A 20,509-nucleotide genomic window follows, 5' to 3' on the forward strand; every position below is an offset into this window, starting at 1 on the left:
TATTTGTGAATAACAAATGACAACAGACTTGTACCTAGACTACATAGAAAACTCTCAAAACTCAATACTAAGCAAATAAATAAACCCAATTTGTAAAAAGGGCAAAAGACGTGAGCCATCTGAACTGACATTATTTTAATTAAATTTATTCTGATGTAATTGTATATTCACATGCAGTTGGAAGAAACAGTACAGTGAGAGTCTGTGAACTGTTTCCCCAAGGGTAACATCCTACAAAACTATAGTACAATATCACCACCAGGATACGCAACCATTCACAAGGTCATAATACCGAAATATTTCATTTCCACAAGGATCCTTCCTATGCTTTTATAAGCATACCCACTTCTCTCCTGCTCTCATTTTTTCATGCCTGTTAATTTTATTAATCTTTTCAAAGAAATAGCTTTCTGTTTCCTTTTTCTTGTTATTCTGTTTCTTCTTAGTCTATTACCTTTGTACTGTTTTTAATTATATTGGTTTCAATTCTTACCTTTATTCCTTCCTTTTACCTACTTTGAGTTTATTTTGTCTTCTTTTTCTAGGTTCTTAAGTGGAAGCTTAGATTACTAACTTGAGTTTTCTTCTTTTCTAACACAAGCATTTAGTGCAATAAATTTACCCTTTAGCACTGCCTTAGCTCTGTCCCACAAATTTTGATATGTTGTACTTTCATTTCATTCAGTTAAATGTATCTTTAAAAATTTCTCTCGAGACTTCCTCTCCAATCCAGGGATTATTTGGAAGTGTGTTATTTAGTTTCCAAGTGTTTGAAAAGTTTTCCCCTTAACTGTTATTTCTAATCTGATTCTATCGTGAACAGGGAAAATACTCTATGATTTCAATTCTATTAAATTTGTTGAGGCTTGTTTCATGGGCCAGGATATATTTAGTTGTTGAGTTCTATATTTCTTGTCTAGTTGTACTATCAATTATCGATAGTCTCAAACTATAAACATGGATTTGTCTTTCTCCTTTCAGTTCTATCAGTTTTTGGTTCACATATTTTGTAGCTCTGTTGTTTAATGCACATACATTTAGGACTGCTAAGTCCTTTTGGTGAACTGACCCTTTTACCGTTATGTAATATCCTTTTTGTCTCTGGTAATTCTCTGTGATCTGAAGTCTACTTTATTTGATATTATTATCAAATATATCTCCTGCTTTTATAAACAAGATTGTTTTAAGTTCCTGGTCTTTTAATTTCCAATCAATTTCCAATATCTTGCATTTGCACTCTCCTCTTATCACAATTGCTGGTTTTGATGTCATATATATGTGCAGATGATTTCCTACCTTTAAGTTTGCCTTTACCAGTCAGCCTTTCCATTCATAATTTTCTTGTTTCGAGTAGTGGCTTAGATAAGCCACTTTTCTCTTCCGCTTAGATAAGTTCCCTTAGCATTTGTTGTAAAGCTGGTCTGGTGGTGCTGAATTCTCTTAGCTTTTACTTTTCTATAAAGCTTTTGATTTCTCAGTCGAATCTGAATGAGAGCCTTGCTGAGTAGAGTATTCTTGGTTGTAGGTTATTCCCTTTCATCACTTTAAATATATCATGCCACTTCCTTCTGCCCTGCAGAGTTTCTGCTGAAAGATCAGCTGATAGCCTTATGAGAGTTCCCTTCTATGTTATTTATTGCTTTTCCCTTGTTGTTTTTAATATTTTTTTTCTCTGTCTTTAGTTTTTTCCAGCTTGATTACTATGTGTCTTGGAGTGTTTCTCCTTAGGTTTATCCTGCCTGGGACTCTCTGTGCTTCCTGGACTTGGGTGACTGTTTCCTTTCCCATCTTAGGGAAGTTTTCAGCTATTACCTCTTCAAATATTTTCTTGTGCCCTTTCCCTATCTCTTCTCCTTCTGGGACCACTATAATGCAAATGTTGGTGTGTTTAATGTTGTCCTAGAGGTCTCTCACACTTTCATTTCTTTTCAGTCTTTTTTCTGTTCCATGGCAGTGATTTCCACCATTCTGTCTTCCAGCTCACTTATCCGTTCTTCTGCCTTAGTTACTCTGCTGTTGTTTCCTTCTAGTGTATTTTTCATTTCAGTTATTGTATTGTTCATCTCTGTTTGCTTGTTCTTTAGTTCTTCTAGGTCTTTTTTAAACATATCTTGCATCTTCTCAATCTGTGCCCCCATTCTTTTTCAGAGATCTTGGATCATCTTCACTATCATTACTCTGGATTCTTTTTTGGGTAGATTGCCTATCTCCACTTCACTCAGTTTTTCTTCTGGGGTTTTATCTTCTTCCTTCATCTGGGACATATTCCTCTGCCATCTCCTTTTGTCTAACTTTCTGTGATTGTGGTTTCCGTTCTGCAGGCTGCAGGACTGTAGTTCTTCTTGCTTCTGCTGTCTGCCTTCTGGTGGATGAGGCTATCTAAGAGGCTTGTGCAAGCTTCCTTGTGTGAGGGTCTGGTTCCTGTCCACTGGTGGGTGGAGCTGGGTCTTGTCCCTCTGGTGGGCAGGGCTGTGCTCAGGAAGACTTTAAGCAGCCTGTCTGCTGATGGGTGGGGCTGTGTTCTCACCCTGTTGGTTGCCTGGCCTGAGGCGTCCCAGCACTGGGTGGAGCTAGGTCTTGGGGAGGAAATGGCAGCCTCCAGGAGGGTTCATGCCAATGAGTACATGCCAAAGCTGCTGCTTCCAGTGTCTTTGTCCCCACAGTGAGCCACAGCTGTCCCCCACCTCCACAGGAGACCCTCCAATACTAGCAGGTAGGTCTGTCCCAGTCTCTTATGAGGTCACTGCTTTTCCCCCTGGGTCCTGGTGGACACGTGACCTTGTGTGCACCCTCCAAGAGTGGAGTTTCCGTTTCCCTCAGTCCTGTGGAGCTCCTGCAATCAAACCCTGATGGCCTTCAAAGCCAGATTCTCTGGGAGCTCCTCCTCCCATTGCCAGACCCCCAGGCTGGGAAACCGGACGTGGGGCTCAGGCTTTTCACTCCTGTGGGAGAACTGCTGTGGTATAACTGTTTTCCAGTTTGTGGGTCACCCACCCGGTGGGTATGGGATTTGATTTTATCACGATTGTGCCCCTCCTACCGTCTTGCTGTGGCTTCTTTGTCTTTGGATGTAGGCTATCTTTTTTGGTAGGTTCAAACATTTTTTTTTGTCAATGTTTGTTCAGTAGTTAGTTTTGATTTTGGTGTTGTTGTAAGAAGGGGTAAGTTCACGTTCTTCTCCACCATCTTGCCAGCCCTTAAAGTCATGATTTAATCTAACTCTATATTATTTCAAACCTCACTTATTTTTTTCACTTTGTAATGTTGTGAGCACCCTGTGAACAAGTGCCTAACATTTATCAGGAATTAAAATATCTGTTATGTTATACTGGGAAGTATAGTGGACAGGTAAGTCAAATCAGCCATGAAATAAGCAACTATCTGTGATGGTACCAAACTCCCCAACAAGGGACTGGTCAAGTTGAGATATTCAATTAATTAATATGAATAGTACAATTGAGATTGAAGCACTTCATGAGTAGCTACAAGAGCGACCTTCCAAAAGACCCTTAATCCCAGAATGCTGGGATTCTGTGCAGGGCCAATAACAGAGCCCTGTGGCAGGCCACCAGGAGCCCATTCCACCTAGGTCACAGCACACTCATGGATACTCTTTGAACATAGTTGTTAAGTAAAGCTACATTTCAGCCCAAATGTAGTACCACTCCATCTTCAAATCCTCCATTTTGAGCAAAAGAATATTACAAGAAAATGGTGAAATAAAAATCTTCAGTCACAAGTTTTTTTCTAATCTGGTAATTTGACAGACAAGAAAATGCAGTTCTATCTTGTCCAAACTGTTCTGGTGAACACATTCTAGATCTATATAAAATAATTTCCCTTTCAAAGAATTACAGATTATCTATTTTTTAAAAGTGATAAAATATTGTCAGAGATTGACGTAAATACATTATATTGCACTGCAGATGTTAAAATAGAGATTTTCTTTTACTTTAAGTATTCTTGCCATGACCTCCACTTTTCTTAATTCTTCAAAGATTACTGATAATGGTTCAAATATGTCTTCAAAGTATTTCAGTTTTCTGGATACTGACATATGTGGCCACTAATAGTAATTAAGTACCTTATGTTTGCCCTCATATTTTAAAAAATCTTATAAAATCAATCTGTGATTAAATTGAGATAATTGAGAAAACAGCAAAAAGTATGAAGAAAGTAAACACAATTCTTTATTCCCTTTCAGAGATAACCAGTGTTAACACTACTTCCAGGCTAATTTTCATTTAAAACATATATAATTTTTAAAACTAGGAAAATAGATTATATGTGGTTTCTCTTCCTGATTTTTCACTTAGACTATATCATACGCATCACCTCTTGGGATTACAGAGTCCACAAATACATCATTTAAATTATGGAATAATTTCATCAAATGGACTTATTTACCCTATTATTTCCTTTATTATTAGAAATTAGTTCCCATTTCATATCATAAATAATACTGTGATAAATATCTTTATACAGACCTCTGCTCTCTGATTCCCTTAAAGCTTAAAAGTAGAATCATGAGTCAAGGAGCCCAAGTTTATCAGGTATTTTACTCACTTTCCCAATCAACTCCCAAATTAATTATATCAGCATTGAGTAAAATTTTCTCCAATCCTAATCAACCTCAATGAAAATTATATTTTGCTATTTAATTTATAATTCTTTAAATATTTGAATAGTTGAAACCTTTTTACTATATTTGTTGGCCATTGATTTTTTTTTTCCTATGCATTGTTGGTTCACTTTATTTTTCTACTTTATAGGTAAAGTGGTTTCTTACTAATTTTAAGGGCTTATTTTATATAAAGAATACAAATTTGCTTTATATTCTTTATATATTTGTGTACATTGCAAAAAAAGTTTGTCTTTGCACTGAATTTTATTGGAATGAAATTTTGGAGTAATCATATTTCAAACTTACTCTAAAATGTCTTTCATTGCTACTTTTCTTAGAAAACTCCATGGTCATTGGAAGATTGGTTATAGTTATATTTTCATGTATGTTTTCCAGTAATTATTTAGAGTTTTAATTTTTTAAATAATCATTAGTTGATGTTCCTCAAAATAGCAGATTTTCCACCAATGATATTTTGAATAATCAGTTCCTTATATAATTGGTTTGTGACCTTTACTTCCTTTGTTTTTACCTCCATCCCATTCATGCATCGATTCAAAAATATTTACGGAATACTTAACCATGTAGGGGGTTCTGTTAGGGAGGCATCTGGGATATATTAATGAACAAGGCAGAAAAACTCCTTGCTGTCATAGATCTTACACACTAAAATTCAAGGCTATTATAATTGAATGTGTTATTAATAAAGAATACTCTTTTTCAATGTTTTCGTTTCAAAGTGTATTTTTTGGTATTACTATTGCCATCTCTGTATTCCTTTACCCAACCATATCAATGTATTTTAGCTGTCTCTTTTAAGTAGCATGTAGTTGGATTTTGTCCATAAAGTCAATCAAGAATAGTCTATTATTAGAAGAGCTTAAAGCACTTAGGTATAGTACTATGCCTACTGTTTGACAGTATCATTTGTCATCTTGTTTTATTGTTTTATGCTTCCTTTGTAAGCCCTTGTTGTTGTTGTTGTTGTTATGACTACTTAGTGAGTCTTATGAGCCAGGCAATTGGACTTAGCACATGAAAGTTAATACCTATGAACATTTTTGAGTATTTACAACATGCCAACTACTGTGCTCTAAATGATATTTTTTCATTTAATCCTCACAATCCCACTGCATGGATACTATTTTATAGAAGTTTTATAAAACAAAAAACTTTAGTGATTATAAATATCAGTGAAATAGTATATATTCCTTCACGTGTGATAAATTATGCAAACTTTTATACTTCTTTCCCACTTTGAATTATTCACTAAAATTATGTAGATCTAAGATCTAAATAATGTTATAAATTATTTTGACTGCTCTTTAGATGATTATTTTTGACAACTGCATTCAGTTGTAAACACCATATCTTACTGGTTACACTGCTTTCAAGCAGTCCTTTAAGAAACTGCTTTCTCCTTTTGAATTATTCATTTTTATTCACCTTTCAGTGGGAAGAGTATATTTTTACCTAGAAAGATGTGTGGATGGTACTTTTCCTAAATTTCTGCATGTGTGACTAGGCACAGCATTTCCTTCTTGGCCTGTCTATCTTAAAATTCATAATTACTTTGTCAGTACAGATTCCATTTCTTCTATTTCATCAATTAACTCTTTTTGTAGGTCAAGTTAAAGATTAAAGTAGCAGAAGACCCCTTCTCCACCTGCTTTCTTATTTTTCTATCCAGTGGCCTGACCTAAATAAGGCCAGTATTGGACCTGGACAAGAAGAGTTAAGCCTCAGGCGATGGCTTATTATTTTACCTACATCTCTGCTGCTGCTACCTTTGTACAGAAGACGCTGTGCTCTTTCTGTCCTGATTCTTGGCATGGCTATAGCTCTCAGGCCCTCCAGTGCCTTTGATTTTCCATTTCCTCCTTACCAGGCTGGTTTCTGATCACTACTAACAAGACTCCTCTGATTTCGGGCCTCCTACCTGGCTGGTCTTTGCTGCTTACCTGCTCACCCTGCATTTGACTCATGGTCCCATCTGATACATAGTACCTTTGGGTACCTTAGTTTTCTACCACACTCATATATCTAGTCAAATTAGAGTATGAATGTAGGCTCAGGAGTTCAAAGCTTGGCTCAGCTTCTTGGTAGCTAGTTGATCTAAATAAGCCTTTATAAGCCTTGATTTCCTCATCTACAAAATGCAGATGATCACAGCATCTATTCCAATGTGTTGTGAGGATAGATAAGATAATCATCATAAAGCCTTTAGGGACAATGCCTAGTCCACAGGAAATAATAAATATTAACAATTATTAACCAATATTTCAAATAATTTATTATTCTTCCCTACAATTCTTAATCATAATTCTTCATATATTGTAGGAGGGGGAAAAAGCCAGCTTTTTCAAAAGGAGTAATTTGGGTGGAATGCCCAGTGCTGTATGACAAGGTATCATTGGCTCTTCACCTTCTAATCCCTCAGTCTGTATTTTATGTTTCATACATAACATAAAGCTCATTGAAAAGAAAAGAATATTTCAATCATTAACTGTGTTTTGAATAGGAAGCCATTTCTTAACCTGTTGAGAGAGAGAATTTTTAAGGTGGGTAATTACATTGACTTTGATGACTGAGAGTTATATTTTTACCCTATGTTTATACTTCCAGTATCAGTTTAAAAAACTTGGTAGTCATACATAATCACACTGATATGTGTTAGAATAAAATGTGATATAAATATTTTGAAACTACACTACAATTTAGCAGATTATTTATCAATAACCAACAACCTCCTCAGTTAAATTACTAGAAACCACCACAGCAAAACAACTGCTAATCCAGAAAACAGGAAATAAGGGAAATGAAAGATGTATAAAAAACATTTGGGAGATATGGAATCTATCCCATGTGTGCTGTAAAGAGCTCGTAATTTAAGAATGCCAAAGCCCAAGTGTGTTATGAGGGTGTTTCCTCAAAAGTGACATTAATTGCATATCCCATGGATGTTTATTATGTATTCTATTTATATCAAAGTATAATATGTAGTCGAAAATATACAGATTCAATATATTTAAGGGGCATAATAAAACAGTTACTCTGGCCTAGCAAAAACTGTTATTTTTAAACTTCAATTTTCGGTCTTTTTGTAGAAGAGTATTTATACTATTAAGTATTAAGAAAACAGTATTGAAACTTTGTATTTGAATCTGCTGTGATTAAGGGTCTTTTGGACTCAAAACAAGACATACTCAGGGATGGAATTGTAACAGTAATATTTTAGAGGCTTCTGCACAAAAATAATTCCCAAGTGATGAAATCAAAGAACATTCTTATTCTCATATTAAAAATGAAGATACCCAACAGCAACTCTTAGAAATTACCTTGGAAAGTTGGAAATGATACAGTCAATGTTTTACTTTGGAAATTACTACGCATGCACTGACAAGCCCCTATAGAACTTAATTTTTAAAAAGTCTAATACTTATCAATAATTGGCAAGCAAAAGACAACTCAAGATGTTAATTATTTGAATTAAAGTAAGAGAAATTTCATTTTTGGTGCAACAGGAGTAATCTTTCATAAAGTTAATGAAAAACAGTATAAATTACTTTTAGGAAATATTATTTTATAATATCACTTAGAAAGTATTGAATATTTAATTGCAAATTAACTTTGTTTAACCTAAATAGTAAGTTGATTTAACATTTCCTAACAGAAAAACCAGCTACAATTATCCAGGAGATAATGCACTAAAATATATAAAATAATCACATTAATAAGCAAATTATCATATAACATTCAAGATTTCAAGGGGTTTTACTCCTGTATTTCAAGATAAATATCATCAATTTATTTAAAATTAAGATAAGCTAATTTGGAATGACTGTAGCCAATGTTTGTACAATTAATATTTTTACACTAATTATTAATTCTAATTCTGTTAAATACATTTATTAGCAAAATGCAACAAATGCATTTATATATGGCATATCTGCTACATCAGGAGACTCCCACATATATTCTCCTACAAAAAAACAGAAGAAAAACTACTTCTAAAAACAGGGTAATTATAAAATCATTTTCTTAAAGATAACCACACCCATATCAGAGGGCAGATTTAAATAAACTTTAATGTATCATGCAACTGCTAAGACTGACTAAAAGTAGAAACCTGGACTCAATATGGGATATAATTTCATTTTGCTAAATAACCCTTTCTCCACCATGTAAACAACTTTCTCCCAACAGCAACAGACAGTAGCATCAGCAATTATTTAGATTAATATTACTTGCATGACATAAAAGAAACAATTTCAATTCATTTCCATGGGATAAAGACCCACAAAATTTATTACCTTCAAGGACATAAAATTATTGTGCCAAATTGCCATGATCTGTTTCTAAAAGTTTACTCTCCACTTCTATACTATCTCTTGAGAACCACTGGTGCAAAGGATAACTATTATGTTTCCACTTAAGTAGAAGCTTGTATGCTTCAGTGAAGCAAACATAGAAAGCCAAAGCCAGAGCTGGAAGGGTGCATGAATCACATGGTACATCATATTGACAGAGCCATGATATCCTAATTCAGTAATTATAATGACAGATAATGACAACAAAAGCAGTGCTAAACATATATTGAATGTTTCCTCCAAACTGAACACTGATTTTTATATATTATGATTTAATTTTCATAGGCACTCCATGAAGCAGGTACCACTATTTTTCATCTCCATTACACAGATGAAGAAACCAAGGCTCTAAGTGGTTAAACAGCTCTGTTTCATTTCAAAGCCTGTGCTTCTAACTGCTATTTTATATTATACTGATATTATCCTTTGGGCCCAAAGGTTCTAACAGTCATCAATAGGAAATATACAGGTGAGCAGTACAGCTTAGGGTAGTGTAAACACATAGGAAGATTCAACCACATTGTCCCACAAATAGAAATAATAAAATCAACTTTAATAAGTGATATGAGAAAGTAAAACTCTTACACTATAAAATGTAGTACAGCCCAATTAAGAGAATGAATGATTTCTTCAAAGATTAAAACAATTACATATTTTTAGATAATGCAGATGAGATTCTATACAAAAATAAAAGGATGACTGAGTCAACTATGGTTACTGCAAGCCCTAATTTTGTTAGTACAGCTGAAAATAAAGTTGAAAGGATTAAGAGTAATTATGTCATGGATCATAGAATTTTATTGGGAAGGTGCTGGCTGGATATCAAAGAAGCTCTATGAATCATTATTATGAAGAGAAACCTGACGGGAACTAATGTCTGATAAGGAAACCAGAACACACTAGTTATAAATCATTGTACCTAAGTCCATGCCACGATCACCGTAATGTGAAGCGCCAGCTTGGCCAAAGAGGTAACAAACCATAGGGCACTTCAAAGAAATGATCAACGTGTCCGACATTAGTTTCTTTCTCCAATATTTAAGACCAATTTCTAGATTCGCAAAAATTCTTGAGGCTATAAAATGGATTTCTGTATTTGAGTAAACCAATTCTTTGAGTGCAGAGTAGAGAGGAATATAGAATCTGCCTCCTGACCTTGCCGCTAGGTATTTTAAAATAAATTTTTACTCTATAATCACAAATATATTAGCTAGACTTTGAAGTGTAAGAAATGCCAGTTCATTAATAATGTACAGTGCTGCCGAGGACCCACGTTCCCCAGAACTTTCTCACTTCCATTGGGAATGATGGAGCTGCTCTCAATGATGAAATCAAGCTTAAGTCACAGAAATGAAAACAGGCATCATGAAAACAGGAGAGCAGAAATATGAATTCATATTCATTGAGCATCTACTATGTATATCTCATTAACACCTTCTCAATTTTCCACGTTCTATCTAGTTGACAGATGGGATTTGCAGGAAATATCTACCAGGGAGCTGCCCAGCACCAGACATAAATGTCACATTGTTTCTATTTAAAGGATTCTTTTGTTGTCTGTAGCACTACACAACTAATTCATATTTATTAAAGTTGCTATCTTTCTAATTTGCCTACTCATGTTATAAGCCACCGAATGCATACACACACACACAACACACACACACACACACAACTAAGGGTAACTGGCTCCATATTCTGCTATAGCATGTTACAGAAGTCATCTGGCTGAAGATGATTAATATATTATTTTCACTGTGAGGGACATTTATCTTACTTTTAGAAATGCACTTCTGAGGGTAGAGCAGATAAGCACACTATAAAATGGAAAGAACATGAATATCTTACAGGATAGTTTGGGTTCCGGGCTGGCTTCGATGTGTACAATCAGTGTGACCCTGCACTTCTCAGAATGCTTGGTTTAATGATCTGCTGTTGCCATCTTGAAATTCCCACTAATTTTTTTTTAAAGGGCCATTCATTTTTATTTTACACTGGCTCTGCAGATTATAGAGCCAATTCTGCCTGGATTTGAATTATGACTTCACTGTTCAATATGTGTAAGTTTATTGTAAACTTTAGTTTCTTCCTCTGTAACAAAGGGGTAAAGTTAGATGAAATGGGACATATGAAAGCAATGAGCACAGAGTCTGGCACACAGAACACAAAAGGAGATATGAAATGAAATGTAGCCGACATAGCTCTAACTCTTACTTCTATGAATCTGAAACATATAGAAACCACCATAAGTCATAATTAGGTATTGCTGAAATTTAAACTTGAATACTTACAGCCCATATATCTGTGGTGCAATTTCTAGTCTGTTCAGGTGCATGTAAAGCTCAATATCATGCTTCTTCAGTAGATGATCCTGGATCTGGTTGACTTTAGTAACAATAGCAACTGTTGGCCCCAAATCCTGTGGTCTAGCAAAGGGGATAGGAGTCATCAGGGTTTCTTTCCCCTAAACACAGGAAAAATGGAACATGTATTATTTCAATGTGAAGTTAACAAATACATGGACATCAATCTTGAACGCATTTATCAATGGAAGTTTAGAGAAGAACCAACAACTACTTTAACCAACTCAGGAAAAAAGCTTAAAATGTGGGATCATAAACTGATTGTCACATAGATGACTGTGCCCATAAAGGCCTTGAAGTATCTTCTAAAATTTTTCTACTTGTATTCCCTCGACCAGTTTATCTGGTGACATTAAGTCGTATAAGATAATTTTGGCTAGAGGTAATGGTGGCCACTAGTCTATCTGTCCATGGCCAGTTTGTCTCAGCAGCAGCCATAGTACCTAAATGGCACACTCTGAGGAAAATATATTTCTTGTGGCATAAAAGTTAAACATGAAAAAAAGTAATTGAAAACTGTCTTACTTTAAGCTCTCAAAACTATAAAAAAAGTCAAGAAATAAAGCAAACCAGTACTAGAAAAGAAGACATCCTCTAACTGTCCTTTGATCAATTTAAATAGCTGGGTAGAAAGATTTTTAAATTCTTCAGACCAAAAATGTAGCTGACTTAAAAAAAAAAAAAAATCTATGTGGGCAGTACAACTTCCGTTCCTGCCACCCAGTATTAAGAAAGATCTGTAACTCCTTGTAATGTTTTCATGTAAACGTCAACTACCCCCTCAAGTCTGTTGATATACCCTAATATATTATGGCTGACCTTTCTGCTGATGTTCAGTTCCCAGTTTCTACCTCTCTCCAATACTGGGATTTATAGCATCTTCTCTCATGAGTATCTGCCTATCACTCATCCTCAGTCTACTCTAGTTCAAATTCTTGTTTCTGTTTCACACATGCTGCTTTTTCATACAGTTCTGGTCTCAGTTTAATCTCTACTTACATGCAGTTCCCTAAGTGAGCTCAGTCATTCACAGTGCTTCATCAACCAAAACCCATTCTTCAAAGACTTCCTAATCTGTATTCGTAACCTAGAACCCTGGAGTGCTTCCCATACGCTCAAATGTCGGCAAAGAATGTTAGACTGCCGAAGCGTCTCGAATTCAGCAGGCCTGCAACTGAGCTCATCACCTTCCGCTCGAAAACATGTTCACCCTTTCCCATGCCTCAACCTATCCTCCAATACGAACACCTGGTTTGCCAATTGTAGCTCCTCAGAACCACTCAGGGGACTCTTGTATATGTCTCTTCTTCAGCACCAGCACCCTGACTTGGGGCCCTAACCATTCCTTTGCTCCTCATCTTGCTGCCCTCCAATTTAGTCTGCTTTAAATCCATCTTCCAAAATGCCTGGTGATCTATCTAAAGCAGGTATTAGATTATGCCAGATTGTCCTCCTTAGACTTTTTTTTTTTTTTTTTTGGCCACGCCGCACAGCACACTTAGTTCCCCAACCAACCAGGGACTGAACCCGTGCCCCCTGCAGGGGGAGTGTGGAGTATTAACCACTGGACCGCCAGGGAAGTCCCTCCTTCGACATTTTTAATAGTTCCCCATTATTTTCACTCTGGGAAAAACAAAACGAAACAATTCCAATTCTTTAGCCAGGTCAGCAAGGCTTTCCATCATCTAGTCAGCTTCTGTTCTCACTGTGCTTCCAGAGATACTGGAGATGCCATTCTTCTACCTGAAATATCCCCTCCCCAGTGTTTCCACTGAGGAGTCCCCATGTGTATTTTAAAATTTGGCTCAAGTGCCAGGTCTAGTTCATTATCCTCTTCTCTGCTCCCACAGTATGTGTTTCTACTTCTCTTCCTCCTAAACTGTGTGGTCTCTGAAAGGAATAACATCTTTTTGTCACTGGACCAGATTCAGGGGCATAAAGATAAAGAAGGTAAAGCTCTTGCCCTCATCATTTGAAGGGAAGAACTACAGAGAAAAAAAGCTCAGAATTCTGCATGAGAGCTGTGATTAATCAGGCCGGTAGAAAGCACAGAAGAGAGGAGGGGAGAGTCCTGTGTCAGTCCAGGGAAAAGGGGCTCCATCTGTCTGTCCAGGATCATTTCAAGGCTTAAAAAAGAAAAGCAGCCCTTTGGACTTCCTACAGTGTCTGCCCTAGAGTATTTAGGTCCAAAGGACATAAGACCATATTAATCTTTAGGGCTCAATTCATTGTTGTTAATTTGTATAGACAGGAGAAAGGGAAACCTCTATATTGTGCTCATGTATTATAAAAATAGTACATACAAAACACCTTTTTCTGATTTTGTAACATTTAGTACTCTCTTCAAATAATAGGATGCTTTAACTTAAAAAGATTTCCCCTGAGCTCAGAATACTTTATAGTAAAATCTCTTAAACTTAAAAAACTTGAAAGTAATGTTTCTGATCACTTAATGCTAAACAGCATAGCTTATCTAACAGTAAAAAATCAAAAACAGTGAAGACAGAGTTAATGTAAAACATTCCTTATCTTCAGGATTTCTTATTATAAAGAATGCTACTTGCATTTAACATACAGGATCAAATGAGACAGCCACAACTACCGATAAAACTAGAAAACTTTTCTAACCACTTATTAGTGGTATGCAAAGTGTGTTCTACAGATCATTGCCAGGCCACAGATGGAGCAATGCAGCAAGATAATGATTTCACACCATTATGTAAACCAACACACTGCTTCCTTCATCAAGAAAGTCTTATTATAAAAAGTATGTCGCTAAACTAGCCAGCATGCACAGTGATATGACTGAATTTTCTGAGGAACTAGAAGACCTGCACAATGGAGTGATACATTAATTTCTCGAACTTCTTTTTAAAAAGATGATTGGGGCTTCCCTGGTGGCGCAGTGGTTGAGAGTCCGCCCGCCAATGCAGGGGACACGGGTTTGTGCCCCGGTCCCGGAAGATCCCACGTGCCGTGGAGCGGCTAGGCCCGTGAGCCATGGCCACTGAGTCTGCGCGTCCAGAGCCTGTGCTCTGCAACAGGAGAGGCCACAACAGTGAGAGGCCCACGTACCACAAAAAAAAGATGATCAAATCATGAAAAAGAACAAAAAGGAGAGGATGAAAAAGGGATTCACTAGATACGCTTTTAAGGAATATATTATGCACTGATACACACTAATAATTAATATAAATCCTCAGAGGTCACATTTATGTGTTCTTTGATAAAATAAAGGTCTTTGTGTTGTCTTAGCCATTCTCATGACATGATTCAGTGAAAGCAATATGAATAAGTAAAAGTAAAAACTGGCAGCCCTCTCATTTTTATCATTCAGCTTCGCAGATGCTGTGAATCAGTTATAAAATACAAAATGACCACTGTGTAAAATGATCATGAGGCCTGTTAATTAAATGTCTTCAAAAACTCTGCTCAAAATCTGATGTTCACATAAGTCTATGACCCCATCAGATCACCTGCTGAGAATACAGAGCTACTGTTCATCACACATGCTTACAGCAAGCTTCCTCTGTAATAACCCTTACGGAATGGAGCATGGTGATATACAGCTGGAGTAAGACTTTATCACCTAAGCTCGGAGTAGACAAACTTTCTCTGGAAAGAGCCAGATGGTAAACATTTGAGACCTTCCAGGTCATAGAGTCTGTGCTGCAGCCACCCAGCTCTGCCTTTGTAACGAGAAAGCAGCCGAAGACAGTAAGTAAACAAGTAGGCATGGCTGTATCCCCGCCAAACCTTTTTTATGGACATGGAAATTTGAATTCTATATAATCTTCATGTCACCAAATACTATTCCTCTTTTTATATTTTTTTCAACCATTTAATAATGTAAAAGCCATTTTTAACTCACAAGCCTTACAAAAACAGATGGCAGGCCAAATTGGCCTACAGGCAGTAGTTCGCCCTGACCTCAACCAAAGGCATGAAAAGCATTAGTTATCCATCTCATTTGCAAAGAGACGGAGTGAAGGGACTGAGTAATACGTTGTTTCTAACTAGAACTCATTCAATTATACTAACATAAAATAAATTAGTCATATAGAAAATAGTATACCAAAAACTCTTAACAACAGCCCTTGCCAGAATAATTTGCAATTTTTCCAATATTGTGTAATAACAACGAGAAGACCATAATGATCTCTAAGTTAGCATATATGCTTGTTTAAAATGACAGTTAATTCGGCAATACCACTCCTAGAGATATGCCGAGAGAATCGAAAACATATGTTCACACAAAAGTTTGTATACAAGTGTTCTTAGCAACATTATTCTTAATAGTCAAAAAGTGAAAAGAACACAAATGTCACCAAGTGAGGTATGGAAAAACAAAATGTGGCATATATCTATGCAATGAAACATTATTTAGCCCTGAAAAGGGATGAAGTACTGACACATGCCACAACATGAATGAACAGTGAAAACATTATGCTAAGTGAAAAAAGTCAGTCACAAAAGGTCATATATTGTATGATTCCATTTATCTGAAATGTCCAGAATAGGCAAGTCCAAAGGAACAGAAAGTAGATTAGTGATGCCCAAGGCTCTAGGGAGGGGGAAATGGGGAGTGACTGCTAATGGGACTAAAAGGATTTCCTTTTAGGGTGTTGAAAATGCTTTGAAATTAGATAGTGGGGATATTTGCACAGCCTTGTGAATATACTAAAAACCACTAAATTGTACACTTTAAAAAGGTGAATGTTACGGTATGTTGATTATTTCACAATAAAAATTATAGCTAAAGAATAAGGGTAAGAGGGAACCCTCCTACCCTGTTGGTGGGAATGTAAATTGGTACCGCCACTATGGAGAACGGTATGAAGTTTCCTTAAAAAACTAAAAATAGAATTACCATGGGATCCAGCAATCTCATTCCTGCGGATATATCCAGAGAAAACTCTAATTCAAAAAGACACATGCACCCTAATGTTCATAGCAACACTATTTACAAAAGCCAGGACATGGAAGCAACCTAAATGTCCATAATCAGAGGAGTGGATAAAGATGTAGTACATATACACAATGGAATATTACTCAGCCATAAAAAAGAATGAAACTGGACCTACAGATTGTCATATGAGTGAAGTAAGTCAGAGAGAGAAAGACAAATATCATATGATATCATTTAAATGCAGAATCTTAAAAAAGGGTACAAATGAATTTATCTACAAAACAGAAACAGAATTACAGATGTAGAAAACAAACTTATGGTTACAGGAGGTGGGGGGGTAGGGATAAATTGGGAGATTGGGATTGACATAAACACACTACTATATATGAAATAGATAACTAATAAGGACCTACTGTATAGCACAGGGAACTCTACTCAATAGTCTGTAACGGCCTATATGGGAAAAGAATCTAAAAATGAGTGGATATATGTATATGTATAACTGATTCACTTTGCTGTACACCTGAAACTAACACAACATTGTAAATCAACTATATTCCAATAAAAATTATTAGAAAAAAAAAGAATAAGGGTAAGAGAGAGTAAGGATAAATGGTATTGATGCTAAACATATAAATTCAATTTAGTGATGCATTAGTAAAAGCAAAACAACTTATTTGACACAGAGTTTATCTACATACTTCCGTGCCTATCAACTCACCAGGACAGCACAGATCAAGTAGATAAATACTCTTTTCATTCAAAGTTTATAATAGTTTTTATGAAATTATATTGCAGGCATAATATACACACATATCAAAGAAAGTTTCTATTTATTTATATGAAAATTTTTGTATTACCTTTGTAAATCTGTCAATAATTAGAGATATGATTTAGACCGCCAGTTCAAACTTACTCCACAGGTATCTTCATATTTTCATTTTTTTATAGTGATAATAATGGCTTTTATTCTCTGATTATATGTTGTTACTAAAATCATTTGTTCCCTCAAATATATTGAAAAGATCGGTACTGTAAGATTTACCTTTTGACCATCATGCTCAAAAGTAGAAAACCAAGGTTCAGCAGTTTCCATAAGTTGTGAGAACATTGCACTAAAAATTAGAAAAATAATATAACCCCAATGTTAAATCTTCATTAAAGTAAAAATGGCGTAAAAAAATAAAAACAGAAAGTTTTTGTACTTACTAGGCATCATGTTCCAGATACTCAGGGTTCAAGAGAGTTTTCATTTCCTCACTTAAAAAAGCGATACAATCAATCAGAATGTGTAATTTTTTAATTGAAGGAGATGCAGAGGTTGCCTTATTCTATACTCATAAGCCAACTTTCATATAATGTGTAAATGAAAAAAAAGTTAGCCTTTTTTTAATAAAAAGAGCAACTCCATTAACAAACGAAATCCTTTCTTTCTATAAAGATCAAAACCAAATTAGCTGCCTGTCTGTACCACAACGAGGCAACTATCTAATTATTCCAAATAACAAAACTGAATGTGACAGTACATTCCTTGAATGTGCCTGATCTAGAATCAACTGATTATTCCACAATCTATCACTTGTCCAAAATGAAACAAAAAAATATATAGTTACTGGTCAAATATCCCATATTAAAACAGTAATTTATTTTCTTTCAATGGTTTCTATTTCTATTATGTTTTAACATCAATTAATCAGTGACAGCACCTCTTCCAAATCTATTTTAGTGCTGCTTTTACTTTATAAAGGATTGAAACAGTTAAAGGAGCATGTAGAACTCATTTAAAAGCTATTTTTTTAAAAAGCAATTTGCAATCATGTATACTTTCCTATGGAGTATATTCTGCATATGTGTTTTTAAAAAGATAAAACTGGCATGAAAACAGGATCCCAATATTAACCGCAACCTTATCATACTTCAGAATAACAGAGGCAACAGCAACTAAGATATGGTTACTATAGTCAGATCCAATAAATTTAGTATAATTAGAAAAACTCAAAGGAACTAGAAAATACTAATCTACAATATAGTAAACAAAAGTTGGTTTGACAAATGCCCTAATATATGTTCAGCAAAATGGATGGCTACATTTGATGAATAAAGATCATACAGATAAACACATGAAATATTATATGTTAATCCGTTGTTTTCGGCACAGAGAGAGGCTGTGGAATATTCCTGAGGAAGTTTTATAATCCCTCAGCTCTCCATTCCCAAGATGCTTCCCGGCTGCCTCTCTGTCCCTTCTAGTTAGGGTATCTGAAGTTAGAAAATAAATTCTAACAATCGGCCTAAGTTAAATACAAGATACATTAATTTATTATCTCCAGCAAATAACTTCAGTAATTGTATCTCAAAAACATGAGAAGTCATTTTGTTTCTTTATACTGGGGTTCTTTGGGGGACTGTTCTATTTATGAACTGAACTGAGTCTGGTGAGGACAAAATATCTCACACATAAGGTTCCCTTACAGCTTACTGTGAAAGAATGGGTCACTGGAGGATAGAACGTATGAATATTAACAATCATCAGCACTTTGCTATTACAACAAAAATGTCCTCTTCTCGATCCCTCAGTTACATGTCTTCCTTTGGTACAGCTCTAAGACTTGCAAAGATATTTAGAATTCCAAGTTTGCCCCATAGCTGAAATGGGATTACAGTTATTAAACGGAATTAATAATCAGCCACAGGAAACACAATCAAATGTTTACAATTTACAAAATACCTTCAATATAAAAGGTGTTGAGGTTAAAAAAGGATTACAGCAGGGCTGACAAAATAGATGGAGCTCATAGACAAACTTGCCTTGGGTGTGCAGACTCACTGGCATGAAGAAAGGCTTGGTGGTCACAGTGGAGGGTGAAGACCATTGGAGCCAACAGCTCGTGCATGCCCTGAAATAGAGCCAGAGAAAGGGACGGGGGCATGTCCGGACTCCACTGGTGGACAGACGGGCTCAGCTAAAAGCCTCTGCAGCTGATCCCCGCCCCAGGCATTTTCGTATTATACAGAAGAGCATAAACATAAAAACCTACAAAGTGAGATTTTATTTAGTTTTAGAACTTGACTCCAATTCTACCACAGCAGGTATTCTTCTTTAAAACATGGAGAACAGCTCTCTTTTAAATGACACAACAAACAATAAATCGGCATGGTAGACAACCTTGCACCTGTCAGTTGCTTCAGGATGTGCACTCATAAATATGAATTTCATTTATGCAAATTATAATCATATGCTACAGTGTAAAGATCTGCAGTAAGAAGGGCAACTAAGAACTGTAGACCTAAGGAAATTACATCCAATGTTTTCATTATATAATGGCTCAAAATTAGGATGTCTGTAGATTTAGGAAGAGCTGAAGTCAGCTAGCTGGAAATGTTGGATAATAAAAGAAAAAACCTTTAGCAGGTATGAGTTTTTAAAGTACGATTTTCAACATGTTTAAGCCAAGATGGCCATAATTTTTTTTCCTGTCTACTTCAACTATAAGGTTGCTTTTCAATTCATTTAGTGATTTCACCAATACAACTTTCTTTTTCCTTATATTGTGTTCACCTGTGGATTACATACATAGGCATAGAAACAAAAAGGTATATTAGTTACTAAGTTGCCTTTCAAAGGGTATTATAAAAACCCATTATTTATCCATTCTTGTGAGGAAATAAGATATTCCGCATCAGTGACCCGCCTTGTTAGTTGAGATTTTTTTCCCTACTTAGGCATCAAAAACATATTTTCGCAAGTTAAAAATGGATTGTACTCTTTTCTGCCTGTTAAAGTGTGTCGCTATTTTCCTTTTGCCTACGATGATCTTTTACAAAAAAAGAAGACAAAACCCCGCCTCTACAGGAAATAACAATAAAATACTAAGCTGAGAGAAGAGAGAGTTTTTGCTGATGGGATTAGAGAAAATCCCCTGTGATGGAAGGACAGCCACAGGGACGTCTGCACGGTCTGGCAGCTCTGTGCTGTTCATATGATGCTAGTTATTAACATAAAGTAGTACAAAAGGAAACTCTGTCAGAGTTCATTTATAAGCTATCACTAGCCTTGAATGAGAAGGACTTAATTACATTTTTACAAAATAATTTATGATCCATTGACAATTTACTTGTGATTTGGGACAAATTACCACACATCACTTCAATCTTTTTAGGTGACTGTCTCCTACTAAACAAATCTTGAAAAGACTATTCCTTAGAAGAACTTGGTACTCACCCATAAAGAATGGATTTAAGT

At 35.6% G+C, this 20,509-nt stretch overlaps 1 protein-coding gene across 3 annotated transcripts in view; it reads right to left on the reverse strand.

The window, feature by feature from the left end:
- Positions 1 to 20,509, reverse strand: part of TBC1D5 (TBC1 domain family member 5) — a 558,005-nt gene that overhangs the window by 206,651 nt on the left and 330,845 nt on the right. For 2 of the 3 annotated variants that reach the window (XM_081234126.1, XM_081234125.1), the window contains 4 exons: positions 19,071 to 19,163; positions 17,476 to 17,522; positions 17,312 to 17,381; positions 11,286 to 11,458 (listed from right to left, as the gene is read on the reverse strand). In XM_081234126.1, coding sequence (XP_081090252.1) covers positions 11,286 to 11,458; positions 17,312 to 17,381; positions 17,476 to 17,522; positions 19,071 to 19,163 — 383 coding nt within the window. Of the gene's footprint in view, positions 1 to 11,285; positions 11,459 to 17,311; positions 17,382 to 17,475; positions 17,527 to 19,070; positions 19,164 to 20,509 lie in introns of all 3 variants that reach the window. The other variant, XM_081234127.1, reaches the window with a different exon arrangement.

This window comes from Mesoplodon bidens (assembly GCF_964165515.1).
Source record: "Mesoplodon bidens genome assembly, chromosome: 5".
NCBI classification, from domain to species: domain Eukaryota; kingdom Metazoa; phylum Chordata; class Mammalia; order Artiodactyla; family Ziphiidae; genus Mesoplodon; species Mesoplodon bidens.